At 36.6% G+C, this 19,020-nt stretch overlaps 3 protein-coding genes across 15 annotated transcripts in view; 1 reads left to right on the plus strand and 2 right to left on the minus strand.

Annotated features, from left to right (window-relative positions):
* The window catches only part of celf1 (cugbp, Elav-like family member 1), a 28,827-nt gene extending 25,579 nt beyond the window's left edge, over positions 1-3,248 (plus strand). For all 11 annotated transcript variants that reach the window (XM_056233863.1, XM_056233868.1, XM_056233859.1 and 8 more), the window contains one exon: positions 1,373-3,248. The gene's annotated coding sequence lies outside the window, so the exon portion shown is untranslated. The remainder of the gene's footprint in view (positions 1-1,372) is intronic.
* Positions 3,249-3,822: 574 nt separating this feature from the next.
* On the minus strand, positions 3,823-5,752 carry nudt19 (nudix (nucleoside diphosphate linked moiety X)-type motif 19). Its single transcript, XM_056233809.1, has 3 exons — positions 4,895-5,752; positions 4,312-4,519; positions 3,823-4,178 (listed from the first exon to the last, which is right to left on the minus strand). The coding sequence occupies exons 1-3, from the start codon at positions 5,660-5,662 to the stop codon at positions 3,952-3,954; spliced, it is 1,203 nt and encodes a 400-aa protein (XP_056089784.1). The 5' UTR covers positions 5,663-5,752; the 3' UTR covers positions 3,823-3,951.
* Positions 5,753-6,052: 300 nt separating this feature from the next.
* On the minus strand, positions 6,053-15,081 carry slc7a9 (solute carrier family 7 member 9). 3 transcript variants are annotated; one of them, XM_056233807.1, is made up of 13 exons: positions 14,993-15,081; positions 12,357-12,505; positions 11,416-11,563; positions 10,359-10,601; positions 10,157-10,282; positions 9,703-9,802; positions 9,298-9,342; positions 8,479-8,602; positions 8,084-8,187; positions 7,885-7,981; positions 7,583-7,732; positions 6,951-7,125; positions 6,053-6,761 (listed from the first exon to the last, which is right to left on the minus strand). In XM_056233807.1, the coding sequence occupies exons 2-13, from the start codon at positions 12,462-12,464 to the stop codon at positions 6,700-6,702; spliced, it is 1,482 nt and encodes a 493-aa protein (XP_056089782.1). In that variant the 5' UTR covers positions 12,465-12,505; positions 14,993-15,081; the 3' UTR covers positions 6,053-6,699. The 3 variants fall into 3 exon arrangements, with proteins under 3 accessions (XP_056089782.1, XP_056089783.1, XP_056089781.1); XM_056233808.1 differs by lacking the exon at positions 14,993-15,081 and adding an exon at positions 13,680-13,758; XM_056233806.1 differs by lacking the exon at positions 14,993-15,081 and adding an exon at positions 13,610-13,718.
* Positions 15,082-19,020: the final 3,939 nt, after the last annotated feature.

Genomic DNA, 19,020 nt, shown 5'->3' on the forward strand with positions numbered 1-19,020 from the left:
TACCTCACTATTGTCATCACTGTTTGAAACGCTTGTATCTATTAATGGTGTTTTTTATTTTCACTGATTAATTGCAAATAAGCCAATTCTTGTTAACCTCACAATCTTTCTATTTTCATCAAGTACGGACACACTTCCAACAATCCAGGTGAGGAAACGTGTGCCACTCTTGCGACTTGTACAGATATGCCGGTCTGTATGCCTTTAAGTTAGTTTCATACGTTAGAGACGCTTTAGACTGAACCCAGGTGTGAAGCCCCTCTTGAAGTGTTTAGATGCTAGTGCAGGGAATCACGAGTCCCTGGTCTGTGCCTCTGTTCAAATAAACACATGCATTACAAAAACCATTTAGTGGAAGAAAAATGCGAAGGCCTCGGAAATGTCCGAGTTGCACCACGAATCACCATTTTGAACAATCCAAAGATTCTTGTGAACTTGTTCTAGGCAGGGATTTTTGTTTGTTAGACAGAATCTTTTCATAGTTTTGTTGCTTTTCATCCAGAGCAGATTGACTGGCGTTTGTGTAAAGGTCTGTAGATTTGTGCACCTTAAAACAGCTCACAAGTGCAGAGTAGTTCCACTTATGTGCCAAAAACATCAAGTCTTAAATTTCTGTACACGTTTATTGATGATATTCTGTTACTCGCTCTGTGTCCCATTATGTTGTTGTCCTTCACGGAGTTCAATGTAGCTAAACTGTATCCATTTGTTACCCATGGCAGGTGTTTTGTGAATAAGAACCAATATGAGCAGCTCCAAATATGCATTATTCCACAGTCCCACACAATTCAAAGTTGAAGCACAAAATAAAAAGACTTTCACTGAAAGAGCTGAAACATTGAAGCACAATTTTTCTTTTTCTCTCTCTCTCTCTCTCTCTCTCTCTCTCTCTCTCTCTCTCTCTCTCTCTCTCTCTCTCTCTCTCTCTCTCTCTCTCTCTCTCTCTCTCTCTCTCTCTCTCTCTCTCTCTCTCTCTCTCTCTCTCTCTCTCTCTCCTTGGTCTAAAATCAAAATGTGGTTGTGAGAAGTTGAACATTTTCATTTGTTCAAATGTTGCTGTCGAGGACAGTGTTGAGTTGTCGTAGCTGTAGTAGGCAGGTTGTGTTTTCTCGATGTTGTCGTTTAATGTTATTCCCTTTGTTCACTATTGGCATGGTGCTTACTTCTCCCTCTTTCTTCCCACTTTTCTTCATCGTTTCCTGTGTTGCATTCAGTGTTTTGTGTTTAGACCATGTGCATCTTTGAAAGGCCCCCCCCCCCCCCACCCACCCATGTAAAAAATAATCATTCATGATTTTCTTTCATCCCCTCTCCTTTTTCCGTTGTGCTTTAACCTAGGTTTGTTATTCGTTTTTTTTTGTTTTTGTTCTAGATATCTTCGTGCCCGTTTGTCATCGTTTGCCTAGCATGTCGATGTGACGTCAAAAGTTCATCGTCCAGTCCGTTGTCCTCTTCGCTTCTCTGACGCTTGAAATTTCACACTTGACCTTTTTTGTTAACTTTTGACGCTTATTGATTACTTATTTTGTTTGTTTCTTTGTGTGATGTTCATTTCTGTCATTTGTGCTGCCAATAGGGAGCGTTAGAAAGACTGCTAAAAGTGTAAAAAGTTTCATGAAAATTGTTCTGAGCAAAGAGTCTATTTTTCTAGAACGTACAAACATAACCACTAGATTTTTGCAGAAGCTTTTAATTTTCATGGTTTCATTTTTCAGATTTATTTTTTCTTTATTGGTTTTTATTGTTTTAAGCAGTCTTCCTAGCGCTTCTAATTGTATTTTTTTTTTCTTCAAGCAGCCATTCAGTTTATAGAATCACTTTTGTGTGTTCAAGTGTGGGTGTGTTTCCCTTTCTCTCACTTGTTAGTTCTAAAACTTTTAGAGGATGTTTTCGTCACATTTTGCTGAAATTGAGGATAAACTTTGTAATTTTGTGTTAGGTTAGTTGGCATGATGTAATTTTGGGAGTTTTTATTAACAGAGTGACATTACAATAGACACTTGAATTGCCTTTTTTCTTTGTGTGTCGAGCCAACATAGGCACATGTTTTTCATTTCCTTATTGTGTGAAAATCAGGATTAGATGAAATAATGCATAGAATGAGCAGAGTTGAATTTCTTGTCACAGGTAAATATTAAGCATGCATGTTTTTTTTTTTGTAAGTGCACTGAAATCCTCAGCAAAATGTGATCTAGTTCTGTTTCAAAAAGTCAAGATGAATAAAGTGGTGCCAAAAGTTTTGCATGTTGCTGTTGGTTACATTTGCAGTATGTTTCACATCATGTTTATGGCTCCTGCTACAATGACACGTACTCATTTTGATGGTTTAAGATTTTAAAAAAACAATACAATGTGTGTTTACGTAATGGGTTAAAGTGAGTTTTAAATGCATTCTTGTTACAAAAACTGAAGTGATTTTCAAATGAGCCCTTAGATATAAATGATTGTGCCTACAACAGCAAAAACATATGCTCTTAAAATGTTGTTCAGTTAATGACAATTTGTTATAACCATACAGTTGGTCTGTTTTACACTCAGCTTGCAGGCATTTTCCCCCCATTCTGGCATCTGTACAAGTTGTGAAGTTCTGGACTGATTGGTAGAGCTCAACTGCAGCTTTGCCCCTAAACCTTTAGTTTGGGGGGGGGGGGCAACTCTCTAATGTCCAACATGTCTACATGGATGAAGAGGTTTTTTTTTTTTTTTTTTAAGATGTATTCTGACAGATTTATCTAATTGGGGGTTGAGGTGGTTGTTTTCTATTTAGATTTTAAGCTGCTGTTTTGTGAGTTTATATGTATTCTGAGAAAATTTCCTGTGGGATGTTTGTCATTACTGGTACAGAGTGATTGTATTTAACATTTAAGATTTGTACAGATTTTGCCTTTTCTACTTCATAAGTTGTTTCACAATGTAAGTTCCAGTAAGTAGAAGCATGTAGACTGTAACACCATGACCAAACATCAACCTGTACAAAATAACCAAATCACAGACAAAAAAATCAACTCCACAAAACAGCCTTTAACGGAAGATGTTTTTTTTTTTTTTTGGGTCATTCAAGTTGTGTGGTTTTCATTGAAAGTGTAGAGAGTGCAGAATTTATTAGATGTCTGAAACAAGTGTGTTTGTATTAAGTTGGTTCAGGATTTTATGCTACTGTCTCTACAGAAATCTAGAAAAGTGGACACCTACGAAACAGTCATCTGGTAGTTTCTTTAGTTCATGTATGATTAAACTGTTTGAAAAGATTCACACAATGTCTGAATTCATTTGTTCTCAATTTAAAAATGGTAGAAATGCACATCATGCTTTTTTTTTTGTCAAATGATGTGATATCTTGATTCACTTTTCATTGTACTTAAACTTTTAAATTTAGGGTGATTAATTCTAGTCAATATTATTAATAAATATGCAATAGTTGCTAGTCAAATTCATTGTAATTGGTTATTTATATGCTAGCCATAGACTAATCAGACAAATTATACTATTTGTACACTACTTTTTTCAAGTTGTTTTTAGAATCCTGTATTCTGCAAACTCAACGCATGGAAAAGCTAACAGCGCTGTACAATGCTTCAGTAACAGTTCTGCTTTACCATCTCATCTGCAATAAAGAACAAATGTGACAATTCAAACTTGAATACAGCTATTAAACTTAAAGAATTTGTTTGCATCATATGCCCGATACTGTACTGTGTTGTATTACAATATAGACAATAACCAGAACAATCCACTTTAAGAGTTTATGATCAAGTTCAAAAATATATTAACAGTAGTCACTCAACAAGGAAGTCATTGTGTATTTTTTTTATGACATAAAAGTTAAATGGACCATATATCAAACTACATTGCATAGGTCAAGGGACACATCAGTGTGTCGAAATCAGCTAATTAAAAATCCATCTAGGCTTTGTCCATCAGTCCTGCCACTATGGTAGTGACAGGTAAGTGTCAGAGTTTACTGTTTTTGGAGGTGCCACCCACATCTTCACCGCAGAGGGGCGGGAGGTGGTTATACTTGGGCCTGATGTTCATATGGATAGATATTGAATATGGATCCTGACCGACAAAGCGGTGCATGTTTGCACTGTCCTGCTGGAGCTCTTCGAGGCTTTTGTCAATTTTAACTACACCACTCTTTCCAGAAGTGTCCACTTTCTCTGGGTACAGAGCGTCCCCTAGGTGTCAGACGAGGGGAAAAAAGGTTCAGCTTCGTGCAAGTAAGTTCCTAACTCAGTCACAGCACTCTATTATCCCATCAAGAAGCAACATTTAGCAGACAGCTGAAAGAATTTATTATGTGACAATTACCTGGTAAAAGACTTGCATAGCAGTCAGGTGACGCCAGGTAAATAGGCAGCCACTGCTCACATCCCTCCAAAGACCTCTGCCAGGCAAAGCGATGGAGATCTCTGAGAGCTGGAAAATGGCACATTCGTCCAAGGTCGTAGTACTGAGGTGGAGCTATCCAGATTTCCTTTGATTTGTAGCTGTGCAGCACATCTGAGGGAGTGGACCACTGAGAGACAAGGCAGTTGTGTTATTTCCCAACAGTCAAGAATCGGTTGTTCTCATCAGGGCGAGACCGAATGACCTATATGGCCTGGTTTATGAATATTAATTACGTTCCGTGACGTTTGGACACTTGCTAAACGGCGTAAAGTGGGCGCAGCATTGCTGGCGAATGAGCGCTTCCCTAATGAATATTAATGAGGCATGAGGCCATGGGTGGACGCTTCAGGAAATACATTGACATTAACGAGCAAAGTCTTTTCAACTAGCTGGACACAAATTGGTCACGAATGCATGAACTGATGAAATACACGCTCAGTGATTGAGTGTCTGCCAAATACAATTTTAAATGTACAAGGTAACTATACCATTCAAAACGCACCTTAAAATGAACGATTTCCTTCTCGTCGTGAAGCGTGTATGGAATCTCGTGTAGGCAGCAGATGTAAAATGCTGTGTCGTACCGCCTCTGTTTGCCGTACACGCCTATGGGTGTCAGCCAATTCCCCCATTCATGCAAAGCCCAGATGTTGGGCAGACACTGCAACTCCCTGCACATCTTGATAAAATTCGCCGGGTTACCAATAACCAGAGATCTCCACTTAGACAGCACGTCTTTACTCCACAGTCCGCTCAATCTGGTCAGTGTTGGCTGGCTGTCACTGTTATAAGCATCATCCTTGTGCACGCGAATCCCGCTTTCCTCGTGTTTGGGAACCGCCAGGAGCACACCTGACTCCTCAAACGTCTCTCTCACCGCACAGATCCTGAAAGCCACATCTCCCGGTATCGGAGATCCCAGCTGAGATCTGTCAGTGGCGAAAATGGGTGGCCTGGTCGCCGGCGGCTGCTTCACAACTCCGATGCCGTAGTTGGGCGCTTTCGTAAAGGCTTTAAAGATCTCCTGCCACTCGCTGGAGAAGTCAGACGAATCCACCACCCCCCCGGGAAACACGTAGGCATTGGGCATGAACCCGCTGCGACCGCTCCGTTTCAGCAGCAGCACTTGATAGTCGAAGGCAGATTTGTGCGCTATATCAGTGACTTTTCCCAGACCTGCTTTAAGAGAGTCCGCACTCGGAGTGTGTCTCAGCCCGGCCGCCAGGATCACCGTCGCCGCCTCTCTCCAGTGTTTCAGCGCCGTGTTCATCTTGCTCCCTGCTTACATGATCACAGCTATACTTATCCGGAAACTTTCGACATCGGTCTACAATGGCGTGAAGGACAGGACAGCACAGAGAAAATAATAGTCTATTTAATCTGTATTTGGTGATTGAGCGCCATCTACAGCAAGGGAAGAACTCTTGCTTTTCCTTGCCACATTCACATCAGGACGTTTCTATTATACTTCAGACACAGTTATAATCGATTGAATATATTGATTTATGATTGCTACCAAGTCCAACAATACCTATAAAATCCATGTGTAATGGCCACAAACAACTGTGTTATAGCCTAGGCCAATCCCGATAAGCGCTGAAAAAATATAGCATGTACCAGTATACCACTTAACATGTCTGGCACTGACAGGTAAAAATGATTGCAGAGTAATGTAAAACTTTAATAGACACTGATTTGAAAACAAACAGTGAACAGTTAAAATATATGTGCATATTAAAATAGGCCACAAAAAACAACAACATCCTCATAGCTTACAGTAGGTCTGTCTTTAAAAGTTATAGTTAAAAATCAATTCACCTGTGGAGAAAATGAATGGGATTTTACTAGAATCCCATTGTTGCACTCTTAGTAACTACAATTATAATATAGGCTACTTAAAGACTTACATTACTACAATTCTTCTACTGTGATTAAATGAGTCTGAGTCGATATATTAACACAATTAATACATTTGAGTTCAGTAAACGTGGAAAATATCATTGTTATCCTGTACAACAAACTTGCATTTAATTACACAATAAGTTAGATGAACTGGAAGTTGTCATAATTTACAGACATTCGTGGAAGTGATATGTCATTTTTTTAAAGTAAAAACAAATCCCTGTGACGTGGGAAAGGCTTGCAATCCATTGTAAAAACAATAGATGGTCTTGCATTAGGAATAAAAAAAAAATCTGTCCATATGCAGCCATGTTCCCTTTAAGGATCCTTTATCCACATTTCCACAGATCAATCTGTTGTCCATTGCAGGCTATTATGTCTGTCTTTCCTCCAGTTTGACATCTGTCACTCAGTCTTTTCAGGTGGAACGACTTGCAGTAGCAGCTGAAGGTGCATAGTGAGTGGCCCTGTAAGCGTCAACAGGTCAAGTTTAAGAATGTAGCATTTAAATGTTTCTGGTAATGGTGAACATCCACTAAAAACAGCCTTAAAAGTTATATATTATTCAGAAAACATATAATTATTGTACATTTCAAGGGTCAAGACATTTTGTGCGCTGTAATATATTCAAATTTCAAGTTTTTCCAGGTACTTACTCATGATGTGGCGAGTCCAGTTGAATTTGTAGTAAATGAGGGGTACATATAAGAGAAGACCGCTGACTATGAACAATGTGCAGTACAGGTACTCCCACTCAGGCTTGTCTATGATAGGAGCGAGAACTAGGTAACAGGACACAATCACCACCAAACCAGGAATGACTATCGGAACCTGAGAGGAACAAAAGGCAAACATTTTCAAGTTGGGTATAGTCATTTTACAATAGATTAGATTTATGGTTGATTCAGTCCATGCCATTGAGCTGAATATCTAACACATTCGAGAATAGAAACTATATATGGGCAATATAAAATACAGACAAAATTTGAATGCTTTACTGCAATAGCTATGGGAAATAACCAATCCAGAAGTCACACCTCTTATGCAAATGAATTCACAAACAAAGGCACTTGCTATGATAAACATAATATATGAAAAAAGATTCTCAGGTTTTCACTTCTGTTTTAGCTTCTACTCTAGCTCACTCTTGAAAGTTGCCTTTGTCTTTATTGTTGGGTCTTATGACAAATAGCTTATGATCTTCATAATTTTAAAGTTGCTTTGGATAATAGCATCTGCTCATTTTTTGTTTTTGTTTATGTTGTCACCATGCATAATGTGCTCTAACCTTGACAGGTCTATGAAGCTCCTTTCTAGTGAATCGCATAACGATGAGCACAAGGCATGTGAGCCCATAGAAAGCCCACTGAGCAAAACTGAAGTAGTTGATGAGAGTGTTTATGTCTGCTGGCATGATGTAGATGATTGACAGGATGCCCTGCAAATCACATACAAGAACAAATACTTTATCACAAATCAAGTATAATGTTAATGTGTTTAGAACAGTTCTCATGGTTGATGTAATATGGCAAAAATAGTGATAAGCCTTGTCCAAAAAGTGTTGAGGATGGAATATTACATGAGACTTACATTAAACATGAGAGCTGGAGAAGGTGTGAAACGTTTCACACTGATGTACGACAAGATCCTAACCATGTGACCCTCCCGTCCTGCCACATACGTCAACCTAACAGGTACAAACAGACACAACAGACAGGCCCAGAAAACAATTTTCAGCATGCACTTAATCCTGTGTGCAAATTTCTATATATAAGCTGAAGTTCCTAACCTTCCTGCGGTGAAACAGCTCCCATTGGCTGCACCAAAAGTGGAAAAAACCACAAATAGAGGCACAACCCATGATAATGGGTACAGCACTCTGTCACCAAAGGTCTGTGGAGAACCCAATGGTTTAGTAAAATACAACTCAAAGATCATTGCACAAACATTTATTAACTGACAACCTTTTTCTTTTCTTTTTTTTTAAAGAAACGGACAAGAAAGGTTCTCAAACCTTTCTTGCTATTTTTTTCTTTCTTTTTTGGGGGGTGATTGAACATTTTAGAACTAGGAAAAATACTTATTTTCAATAGAAATAGAGATCTGGAAATCACAGATGTAAAATTCCCTGATATTTCCAGGTTTTCCATGGTAGTGGGAACTATGACTACAATACACACTCACCACAGCAACAGCAGAAGACTGTAGAAGTTCAACAGGGGTCATGACAGTGAAATATGCTATGTTGACAAATATATAGCACACAGTAACCAGGGGAATCCCAATCATGATAGCCAGGGGAAGGTTTCTGTAAAAAAAAAAAAAAAAAAATCATAATCATAAACAAACCTATCTATGAAATGAGTAAAATAAACACAAAAAACAAGACATTTTCAATAATACAATAACACCTTCATGATAATAATACTAATATATATATATATATATATATAGAGCCTACTGTATATAGTATACTGTACTGTGCAAAAGTTTTAGGCATGTTAGTATTTTAACCCCAAAAAGGGTTTTAAGACAGTTATTTATATATTTTGCTGTAGTGTGCAAGTAGGATATATCAGTTTACATTTCCAAACATTTCTTTCAAACACTGCAGTTCTTACCGACTTTTGTGCATACAAAAATCTCACTGGATTTATACAATTAATGGCAAAAGAAATGTTTGGAAATGTAAACTGATATATATCCTACTTACACACTACAGCAAAAAATATATATATAGCTGGCTTAAAACCTTTTTGTGTGTGTGAAAATACTAACGTGCCTAAGATTTTTGCACAGTACTATATAAATATATAATAAACAAAAACACAAGACATTTTCAATAACACAATAAGACCTTCATAGCCAACAATGTAAGATTGCAGATATACTGCAATGTCATTTTGCAGATAATATTGCAGCTAACAATACTGTAATATTACAGATTTCACATGTTTTAGAAAAACAGAATTGGAATTTTAATTTAGAACATTTCAGTCTCACTTGTATGGATTTTTCAGCTCTTCTGTTATGAAGTTAAGCTGATTCCTATGAAAAAAGAAAAGAGAACTTTGACATGAATTGCCATAGCTGACTTCTGGTCTTGCACGCTTCTCTCAGAATGAAAAAGCCACGGATAAAGAATGATCTGGTGAAAGTCCACGCAACTAAAAACAAATCCTACTGGATTTAAGGTTTGACAAGCATTCAATTTCCCTTTTCATTATGTAATGATACTTCCCTTTATCATTAGACGGTGTGAATGGTTCCCAGGGCTGAGAGCACACTAGAACGTTGATTCTTTGAATCTAGCTTATTAAAAGTTTTAAAAATATGTACACTGCTGATGATTAACATTAGCGGCATATGCCACATGTGCAACGTTATATGAGCTCCTCATTACTTTACCATCCGTCATAAGCCCAGAGACCATTGTAAAATGCAAGGCCAATTGCTCCAAATGATGTTGTTCCCCCTGTAAATGGGTCTCTAAGATTCTGTGTATTGCCTAAAAAACAATTAGAACACAATAAAAAGACACATTTTATTGATCTTTCATTGAACATTTACAGAGGTCTACTTATCTAAACACAAATCTACACTAATCTCTGGGCATAGTCTACGATGAGTCATCTTTCACAACATAATCAAAAACTATAATTTCTTTATCTGTTATCACAATGTTTTTGAACACAGTCCCTTCAATTGAATAATAAGATGCTGCTGTCCTTTTCAATGTCACATAAGCCAGTCAATAAAAAACTGATATCATATAAGATAGGAGTCACAAAAACAGATCTGGCGATGAGATATGAGGTCGGGTAAAAGCAGTTTTGATTGTTCTCAGGGAATAGAGAGGTACCTTGAGCCAACAGAACGATGCCTGAAACCACGATAACGACAATAATCAAGAGTTTGGCTGCTGTGAAAAAGTTCTGCACTCTGGAGGCCAGCTTCACACTCAGACAGTTGATGAGTGTAATTATTACTGATGAGAGAACAAAGTGAGGGTTAGACCAAAATAATGTCATTGGAATATAAACAGGGCCTAGATTTGTACATACAGATACAAGCTGCAGCCAGGCATTTGGTAACCACTTGAGGAGGAGTGCATCCTGGGTAAAATGGAGTGGAGGCGTACTCGGCACAACTCAGGGCAATGATGGCAAATGACGAAGGCTTTAACACGATGACCGTGGTCCAGGAATATAGGTATGCCGGCACTGGCCCAAAGCCCTCCATCAGGTATGGATACTCACCACCAGACTTCACGATCATTGTGCCAAGCTCGGCATAGCAGAGGGCCCCTGCACACACATGCACATAGTTCCCCATTAGTTTCTCAGTGTTCAAGTTGAGGTCAATGAGTCCATTACCAAAAGGTCTTCTAAAGAGGATTTCTGTGTCTTGGGAATTTTCCTGAACAGTAGGCTATGTGACTTAAAAAGACTGACTGAGGGTTTCTGAGTGAGTGAACATATCTGATTAACCTCCTTGACTTTGCCCAACTATAATCTCAGCAGAAAGTGCTGGATAACATAGATTTAGTTTAGATTTACATATTTGTAACACATAATGCGGTAAGACAACAGCTGCGACAAATGGAGCAAATTAAAAGAGTAACACTTTACAATAAGGTTCAATACATTAACATTATTTAATGCATCACGTATCATGAACTAACAATCCTGGTTAATGTTAACTTATAAATATTTAACATTTAATTTGTCAGAAATTAGTTTTACTATGCATTTACAGTATGTAGTATGAACACAAATTAAGTAATATATAAATGAACATTAACCTTGATTATTACAAAATACTGTTCATTGTTAGTTTATACTACTTAATGCATTAACAAACTGAGCCTTATCGTAAAGTGTTTAATAATTAATAAACAAATTAATAAAGCAGCAACCTTTAGACTTTTAAATTATGTTACACACTATAAAAAAAGCTTGTATTTTGCATTCATGGTATATGGTGAGATTATCAAACACCAAATACAAATATGACACGATACATGAGGTGATTATGCGTAATCTCACCCATTAATCTTTGTTATATGGGTTAATTCAAGGCTTTTGTGCAACCTCATGTCTTTTTTGTGTGGATACTGACCCAGTGTAGCCAGTAATCCGCACGCCGCCCACACACACAGACACGGACCCACGGCTCCAGTTCCCTCCAGCACCGCTTTGGGAGAAATGAAGATCCCGGAGCCGATCATTGTTCCCACTATCAGACAGATGCCACTTACAAGACCCACCTAAGGCATTCAGACAGGCGTATGGTTAAATGGTTAGGGATTGGTTTAACTGATAATGTAATTAAGCTAACGTGATAATACAATTAGATTCGATACCACATGAGTGTCAGCTGATTTTAGAGATTTATTACTTTATCTGATCTGCTGGATACCGATTGTATATCTGCTCATTTGATCTATTTTTACATTTAGGTTACCTTTGCCATTAAAGTTCATCCTTAAAACACTAATAATTTAGCAAATCTCTGACATAGATAAACATCATTTTTTATACCGCACATACTGTTTTAATGTCTAAATTCACATTTAGCATTTAAATAACTGATTTTAGTTTTTACTGTTTTATTTTATAGAACTGGCATTTTACCAATAAATGTACAATGATCTAAATGATATCACTCCACTTTAACACAGGAAAGATGAGGCTTCTATTTATATTGCCTGATTGTTTTCTCTGAATATAAGGTCATAAAGAACAAGGGTTGCAATAACTACTTAAAGTGATTCATATTAATAGACCTTCCATGTCATATATGTGCAGATTTACATATAAATAGTTAAACTTGTCATTAATGAGAGCTACAAAAGACAGAAGAATGCTCGGACAGATGGGTCAGGAAAGGAAGGGATTACACTGTAGTGATGGTGGCAGGCACTGCCAGGTTAACCCACAGACAGTTAAACCCTTCACACACTTACTCACACGCATCGCATCGACTCTGGACGGAAACCATTGATCACTGAACATTATTCACATTCTTTGGTGTAATGTGCCTCATTCTCTCATACTCACATCCTGACGCAGAGCTGCTGCTTTTGGCTGCTCGTGCTTTTTAGTTTTCAAAGCCTCTGGAATGCTCCCATTGTGAGTGTTCGCTGTTTTCAGCTCCTCATCCATCATTCACAGGGTCAACAGTTCAGTTTTAACTTTGTGCAGTCAGCCTGAATAAATACATACAAAACTATAATATACTCTTTCTTATAAACCTAATTACATTTATTACGATGATCAATTTAAAAAAATTAAAATAAATAATAAGTTAATTAATAAATAAAAAGAACAAAAATTACTAAGCCTGAACCTGAACTAAAAGACAGATAGAAATCTAGGGAATATAGCACTTTTATTCTTGTTGTTCTGATGTCTTGTTCTTGCTAGTGTAGTTCATCATGTCAGATTACTTCAAGCATCCTAAAGGCCAAGTTAATGTTTAAAGACATTATAATGCTTTAAGTGTTGCTAATGCAGGTGAATGAGCGTCAACGTGTTATGGGCTCTCTGAAAGATCTTTTTATTCATACATATAACATCTGCTCCACTTGCACTTCAATTTTGTCTCCTAGCAACTGCAGTACAATAGTCAAAGGTTCAGTTTATACTATAGTCAAGAAGCAAAGACTAGAATTGACTGCAAAAAAAAATAAAAAATCTGAAGGAAAACGAGGACACAAATAACAAATATTAAAATACTGCTGTAAACTCAGTAGAGGAATTCACATACATTATTTATTTATGATAAGTTTATGATTAAACTTCTCTTAAAGGTCCATTTATTTATGCATTAGGTAGTCAAATACATTTTGTGCAAATAAAGTCATCAATAGACCTTTGCCAATTTTAAAGAATTTGCTTTCTCGTTCTACACAGATAAGAAAATATTGTATCTCATCTACAATTAAGACAGTCAGGCTGATGTCCACAAGCAGCCACTGATACTAAATCTACTGAAAAAATTGATTTGGAGACTGTCAAAAGTCAATAGGACCATCCGTGCTGCCATTATCTTGATGGTCCATTATGTAACCCTATAAATACTCTCACTTAACATGAAGATTTAGAGTGTAAACAAACACACATCAATACTTCAGTTAAGAAGACTGTTTCCTTTTCTGCCAAACATTTATCATACTTGTAGAAAATATTTACTCACAATAAACAAGTCACAATATTGTAACAAAAATTATAATGCATTAAATATATTTTTCTGAGTGAACATTTTTCAGGTGCAGTTAGCAAAGACAAACTTTAGGTTAACTCAAGCTTACTTTCTGTGCCACCAATTCCACCGTCACATGAGAATCATGTTTAACTCGAGGCGTGAGGCGAAAGACAAACCTGCAATGCTTTCAGTTTTTCCAGCAGAAAAGTTTTGATCCATTTGCAAATTCATGTGTTTAATAACCAACAAAAGTGGGTGGAACCTTCAATGTTCAGTTATTCTCCTGGCTGACCGTGATTGAAGAAAACACGTGACAAGAAGGAGGAGAGGGACCAGGATTGGCTAGAGGTGAGCAGGCTCTGACCAACACAATACTCCTTTGAAAGAGACACTTGATATGGTTTGGTTGGAAAGAGTGGGTGACAGAAGCCAAGGATTGACCAGAACACAGAACCGTCTCAGATCAAAAGCGCTGCCAATGCAACTCAGTACAGGCCATTTCTTAAATAAATACAGGCCTGTAAATAGCCTACTTGAAGCAGTGTAAGCTCCCTGATCTCCATTATAAATACATTTCAGTCAAGAAGAGCTTCTCTGATTGATGTACTCGTCTCTACTGTCTCCCCTTTTCATTTGTCGAGTTCAAAAGCTGGCCAATGAGATGTATCTCTAGTTTCAAAGGGGGTCAGGCATTTAATAGCTTGCTGTGGTATTAAAAATACTGATATGAAAAGTACTTTTCTCCCTTTTCCTGGCAATTTACAGCATTTATTATTCTAGTATAATGTTAATTCATACATGTACTATAGCTTATTGTTATTCATGTTTGTTTGTAATATATTCATAAATGTTTATTTATTCAACTTGAATTGTTGCAAATTGTGTGTAGAAATGAACAACGAAGAATAATAAACACTGTAAGAAGGTTGTTTATTGTTAGTTCAGGATAGCTAATACATAATATATTAACATAACCCAATGTTAATTGTAACCGAGTGTCCAAAGTTTTCCTATGTACACAAATGACAGCGCAGCTCTAACTTTCCAGCAACTTACTATGTTACTATATAACTAATCCCAGTGTTTCAACAATTCCTAGCCTCCACATACCGCAACCTATAGACACGAATACAGACCAATACAACCCAACACAAACATCCAAAACGTAATTACTTTTCATATAGCTGTCATTTTGCTATAAATGAGACAAATAGCATCACTTCTTATTGCCAATCTTCAAAATGATCAACATGAGTTAACCTTAAATTAAAAAAGAAATCAGCATTAACAGGTCCTCATAGATATTAAGCAAAGTGAAAATTTAATGACTGAATGACACATCACAGCATTGATCTACTTCCTCCAAAAGCAACATTATTCTCGTACTTCCAATATCTGTTCATGAAGGAACTTCCAAGGACATGCAAGCCAATGGCAGGTACCCTTAAAAACTGTACAAATACAGTGTACTCTTTACAGGATTCCTTACCTTTAGATGGGCTCCTTCTTATCCCAAATTCAGATCTGAATCTTCAAGTTATAACAGCAGGAATTACACACACAATCTGGGTGGCATCTGAGCAGCTAACAATTAACCCGACGCTGTCACAGGCTGTGTGCACATCCTTCTTTCACGTGCAACACCGAAACAAACATCTCAGACGGACTTCATGTTTATGCAGCTCATTCTACATCTGATGACTGAACATTCAGAGAGAAAATCATTTCAAAATGATTATCCCAAACAATTTCATTAACTTCAATTCTTTTAATATGAGCATAATATGTATATGAGCTACATTTAAGCATTTATTTTTAGATGTCTAAGTGGTGTTTACCGACCCATGCCCATGTTTTATTGTTTTATTTAGTTTCTGAGATGGAGTGATTTGATTACCCATCAGTTACAGTTAAAGTCAAGTTGCTAGAACGATTTGAGTATGAGCATGCGGTGCCTTATTATAAAACCAAGTGATTGTGGCTCAATAGATGAGAAAATGAAATTCAAGAGTCAGTTTAAATGAAAAGGTTTCATTTAGTATAAAACAACAGAGAAATTAATCGGCCAAAATGAAAGAAAAACGCTATAAGAAAGGAAATCTCATATTCACATTTATTATGGTTGTACAATAATAATCTATAAAGTAGCTGATGGTAAAATGTAAGGGGCGGCCTACAGGATGTGATGAAAGTGAAGAAAGTAACAGTGACATAATATAATTAAACTGGTCTGCATTAAATCACATGAAGTCATGGTAATAATAGCTTACTTTAGAAAATCTTCCCTGGTGTTTTTTTCTTACATTTGCTGAATGAAAGGCCACCAATGGCTGCAGGCTCCAGACCCTTCACAAGAGCACATCAATAGAGGGATTGAGCGCTTGAAAGGGACCCAGCTGACCTTACAATGAGATGTTAACCTAGATAAGAAACAAGAAACATAAGAAACAAACTACAACTCTAGACCATCCCAGAGGACAGGTACTAAACTTTAACAAGCTTTTCCAGGGACTTTAACTGTTCAACAGGATCTGTAAATCCTCAAAGTCTGAGTATCTATTGTGATGTTTATGTGATTTATTTAGGTGGCCTGTCACAAAATCTGTCACAGATTCATCAGAACGTTACAGATTAATCAGCCCTGTGTTTCTCCGAAAATGCATTTTTCTTTAAATTATTGAATAGGTGGTCTTTGTGACTTTAACTGTATTTCCAGTTACTCCTCAGGCTTTTTGACATTTGTTTAATTAATTTAATAACAATGTCCAGCAGATGGCAGCACTACTTTTCGTATCTTCTATTAGCTGATGAAACAGGCCAACATCAGTTTTGATCGGGCCCAATTCTGTCATTCTAATATGCATTATTTTATTTGTACTGTTGTATTCCTCATTTTGGATTCAAGAAGTAAATGTTAATGAGGAATTCTAGGGATACAAGTGAAAAGCCTTTCACTTAGGATCAAAAATATATCAAAACTGATGACTAATGTCCCTCTAGAAAAGTGAAAGGGTGAGTAATATGAACAAATTTACAGAATAGGGGGAGAATAAAACACCAGAGGTCAGGTGTACGGTATGTTTTTTGCTCACTGGTTGTGAGGGAATTCGAGGCGCAGCAACCGTATGAGATGTCCTCGTCATTTTTGTCTGTGGAACACGTGACCAGAGCTATAGGCTACTTCACATGCTCATGAGCATACAGACACTCTTTCACACACAGATAGTGCTTTGTTCAGATAGTCTTCCACTTACTGTGATAAGTTGCTGTTGAAGCTCTTTGCAGACAGTCGTCCTACATTTCATCCAAAAAAAAAAATTGACATACCAAAGCACTTCAGGTCTGTTCTATCTCTCCAGTTCATGGGGTTCACACTATCAGAAAGATATTTGTTCTTAAAAATACATCTGTGACATAAACAAAATTCTACCGCAGTCATACATTATAACAAACATGCTCCAATGAGTAAACATCAACAAAACTAAGATGTAACCACTAAAGCACACAGCAATTAATCAATAAACAGTTGACTATTTGAAATACTACACAACTGCTAATAGGTCATTTAGAATCAGTATCATAACCAGTAGTGCTCTATTTCTGTTGTGAGCTCGTCCTGATTGAATGAGGTTTGTTTTGGGCATAGTGATGGCTGGGTTATAATTTTGCTCTAAAATAGTGCAGTGCTATTATGGAGAGAATAACTATTGGACTGTCCTAATTATGCTGCAACAGTCAGACAGGCACTTAAAAAAAAAATCGATGAGGTGTATGCAATATAGCGTCACTGTCTGGTTTTATTGCTGTCTCACTCCAAAAAGTGCCTTTCTCTGGTCCCAACAGTCGCCCGATAAGTATATTACCTGTATTATCTAAAATAATGGAATCTATGGTATACGATCAAATTAATAACTATTTTTATACAAATGATTTATTAACAGATTTTCAGCATGCATACAGAAAAAGTCACTCCACTGCCACTGCACTGACTCACATGTCTGATGATTGGCTTAGAGAGACTGAAAAGAGAAATATTACAGGTGCTGTATTTTTAGATTTTTCTGCTGCCTTTGACATCATAGATCACGACCTGTTATTAACAAAATTATCTTGTTATGGTTTTGAGCAATCAGCAATCACATGGATGTACAGTTACTTGTCAAACAGAACACAGACAGTGTTTTTTAATGGCAGTCTCTCAGGTATCAGAAATATTACATGTGGAGTACCCCAAGGCAGTTGTCTGGGTCCATTATTATTTAATATTTTTACTAATGATTTACCGTATATTTTACATAAGACTAACATTGTCATGTACGCTGATGATTCAACTATATATACATCAGCAAGCACACAAATGGAATTAGAAACTGTTTTAAATAAAGAATTACAATATGTAGTAGATTGGATCAAATTAAATAAACTGACATTAAACACTGTAAAAACTAACTGCATGATTTTAGGTTCAAATTATAACATTAATCAAAATCCTGTAATTAATATTAAAATTAATAACGCAATTATTGAACAGGTGCATGAGACCAGACTGCTGGGTGTAATAGTTGACTCTAGATTATCATGGAAAAAACATATTAGTAATATTATTGCAAAAATGGGAAGAGGTATATCTATTATGAGAAGACATGCACATTTTTTTACTTCAAATATTATGAATTATGCGATGAAAGCACTAATATTGACATATCTCGACTATTGCCCAGCAGTTTGGTCAAATGCCACTGGTGAATATATGAATAAATTACAACTTATACAGAATAGAGCTGCTCGTGTAGCACTTAGGTGCAGCTATAGGAGAAATATTATATTAATGCACAAAGATCTTAATGGTTGTTGGTCGAAGATAGACTGTTGTATTCACTGTTAATTTTCATAAGAAATATTTCTATCTCAAAATTTCCTTCTGCTTTGTTCAAGCATCTTTCTTTTAGTGTAGACAATCATCAGTAGAGTACCAGACATGCAACTAAAGGTAACTTCACCTTACCCATAGTAAGAACAAATGCCATAAAAAACACTGTTGTGTTCAGAGGTATGAAGGAATGGAATAAACTGCCAAAACATATCATGCTTACTAATAATGTCAATAAATTTAAATTATATGTAAAACAGCATCTATCAAAATAATATATCTGACTGTTTATATTTATTTATTTGTGGGAATATGTATGTAGATGTACATATGTAGGTATGTTTATAGGTGTATGTGTAGAATGTGTTTTTATATATGTGTATATTTCATGCCCGTATGAGGGTATATATGTACGTTGATATGTGTATATACATGTGTATATGTATGTGTATATGTGTATGTGTTTGTGTATTCACCTTCTCTATTTATTTGTTGTATTTTTAATGTACATATTTTTCAGGACCCCAGGAAGAATAGCTGCAGCACGGCTGTAGCTAATGGGGATCCTTTCAATAAAAACTAAAAACTAAAACTAAAAACTCACTAGTTTTGTCCTGACCACAGCTGATTGACTTTAGAACTCATCG

This window comes from Rhinichthys klamathensis, unplaced genomic scaffold, assembly GCF_029890125.1.
Source record: "Rhinichthys klamathensis goyatoka isolate OS25496 unplaced genomic scaffold, OSU_Roscu_1.1 h1tg000378l_1, whole genome shotgun sequence".
NCBI lineage: Eukaryota > Metazoa > Chordata > Actinopteri > Cypriniformes > Leuciscidae > Rhinichthys > Rhinichthys klamathensis.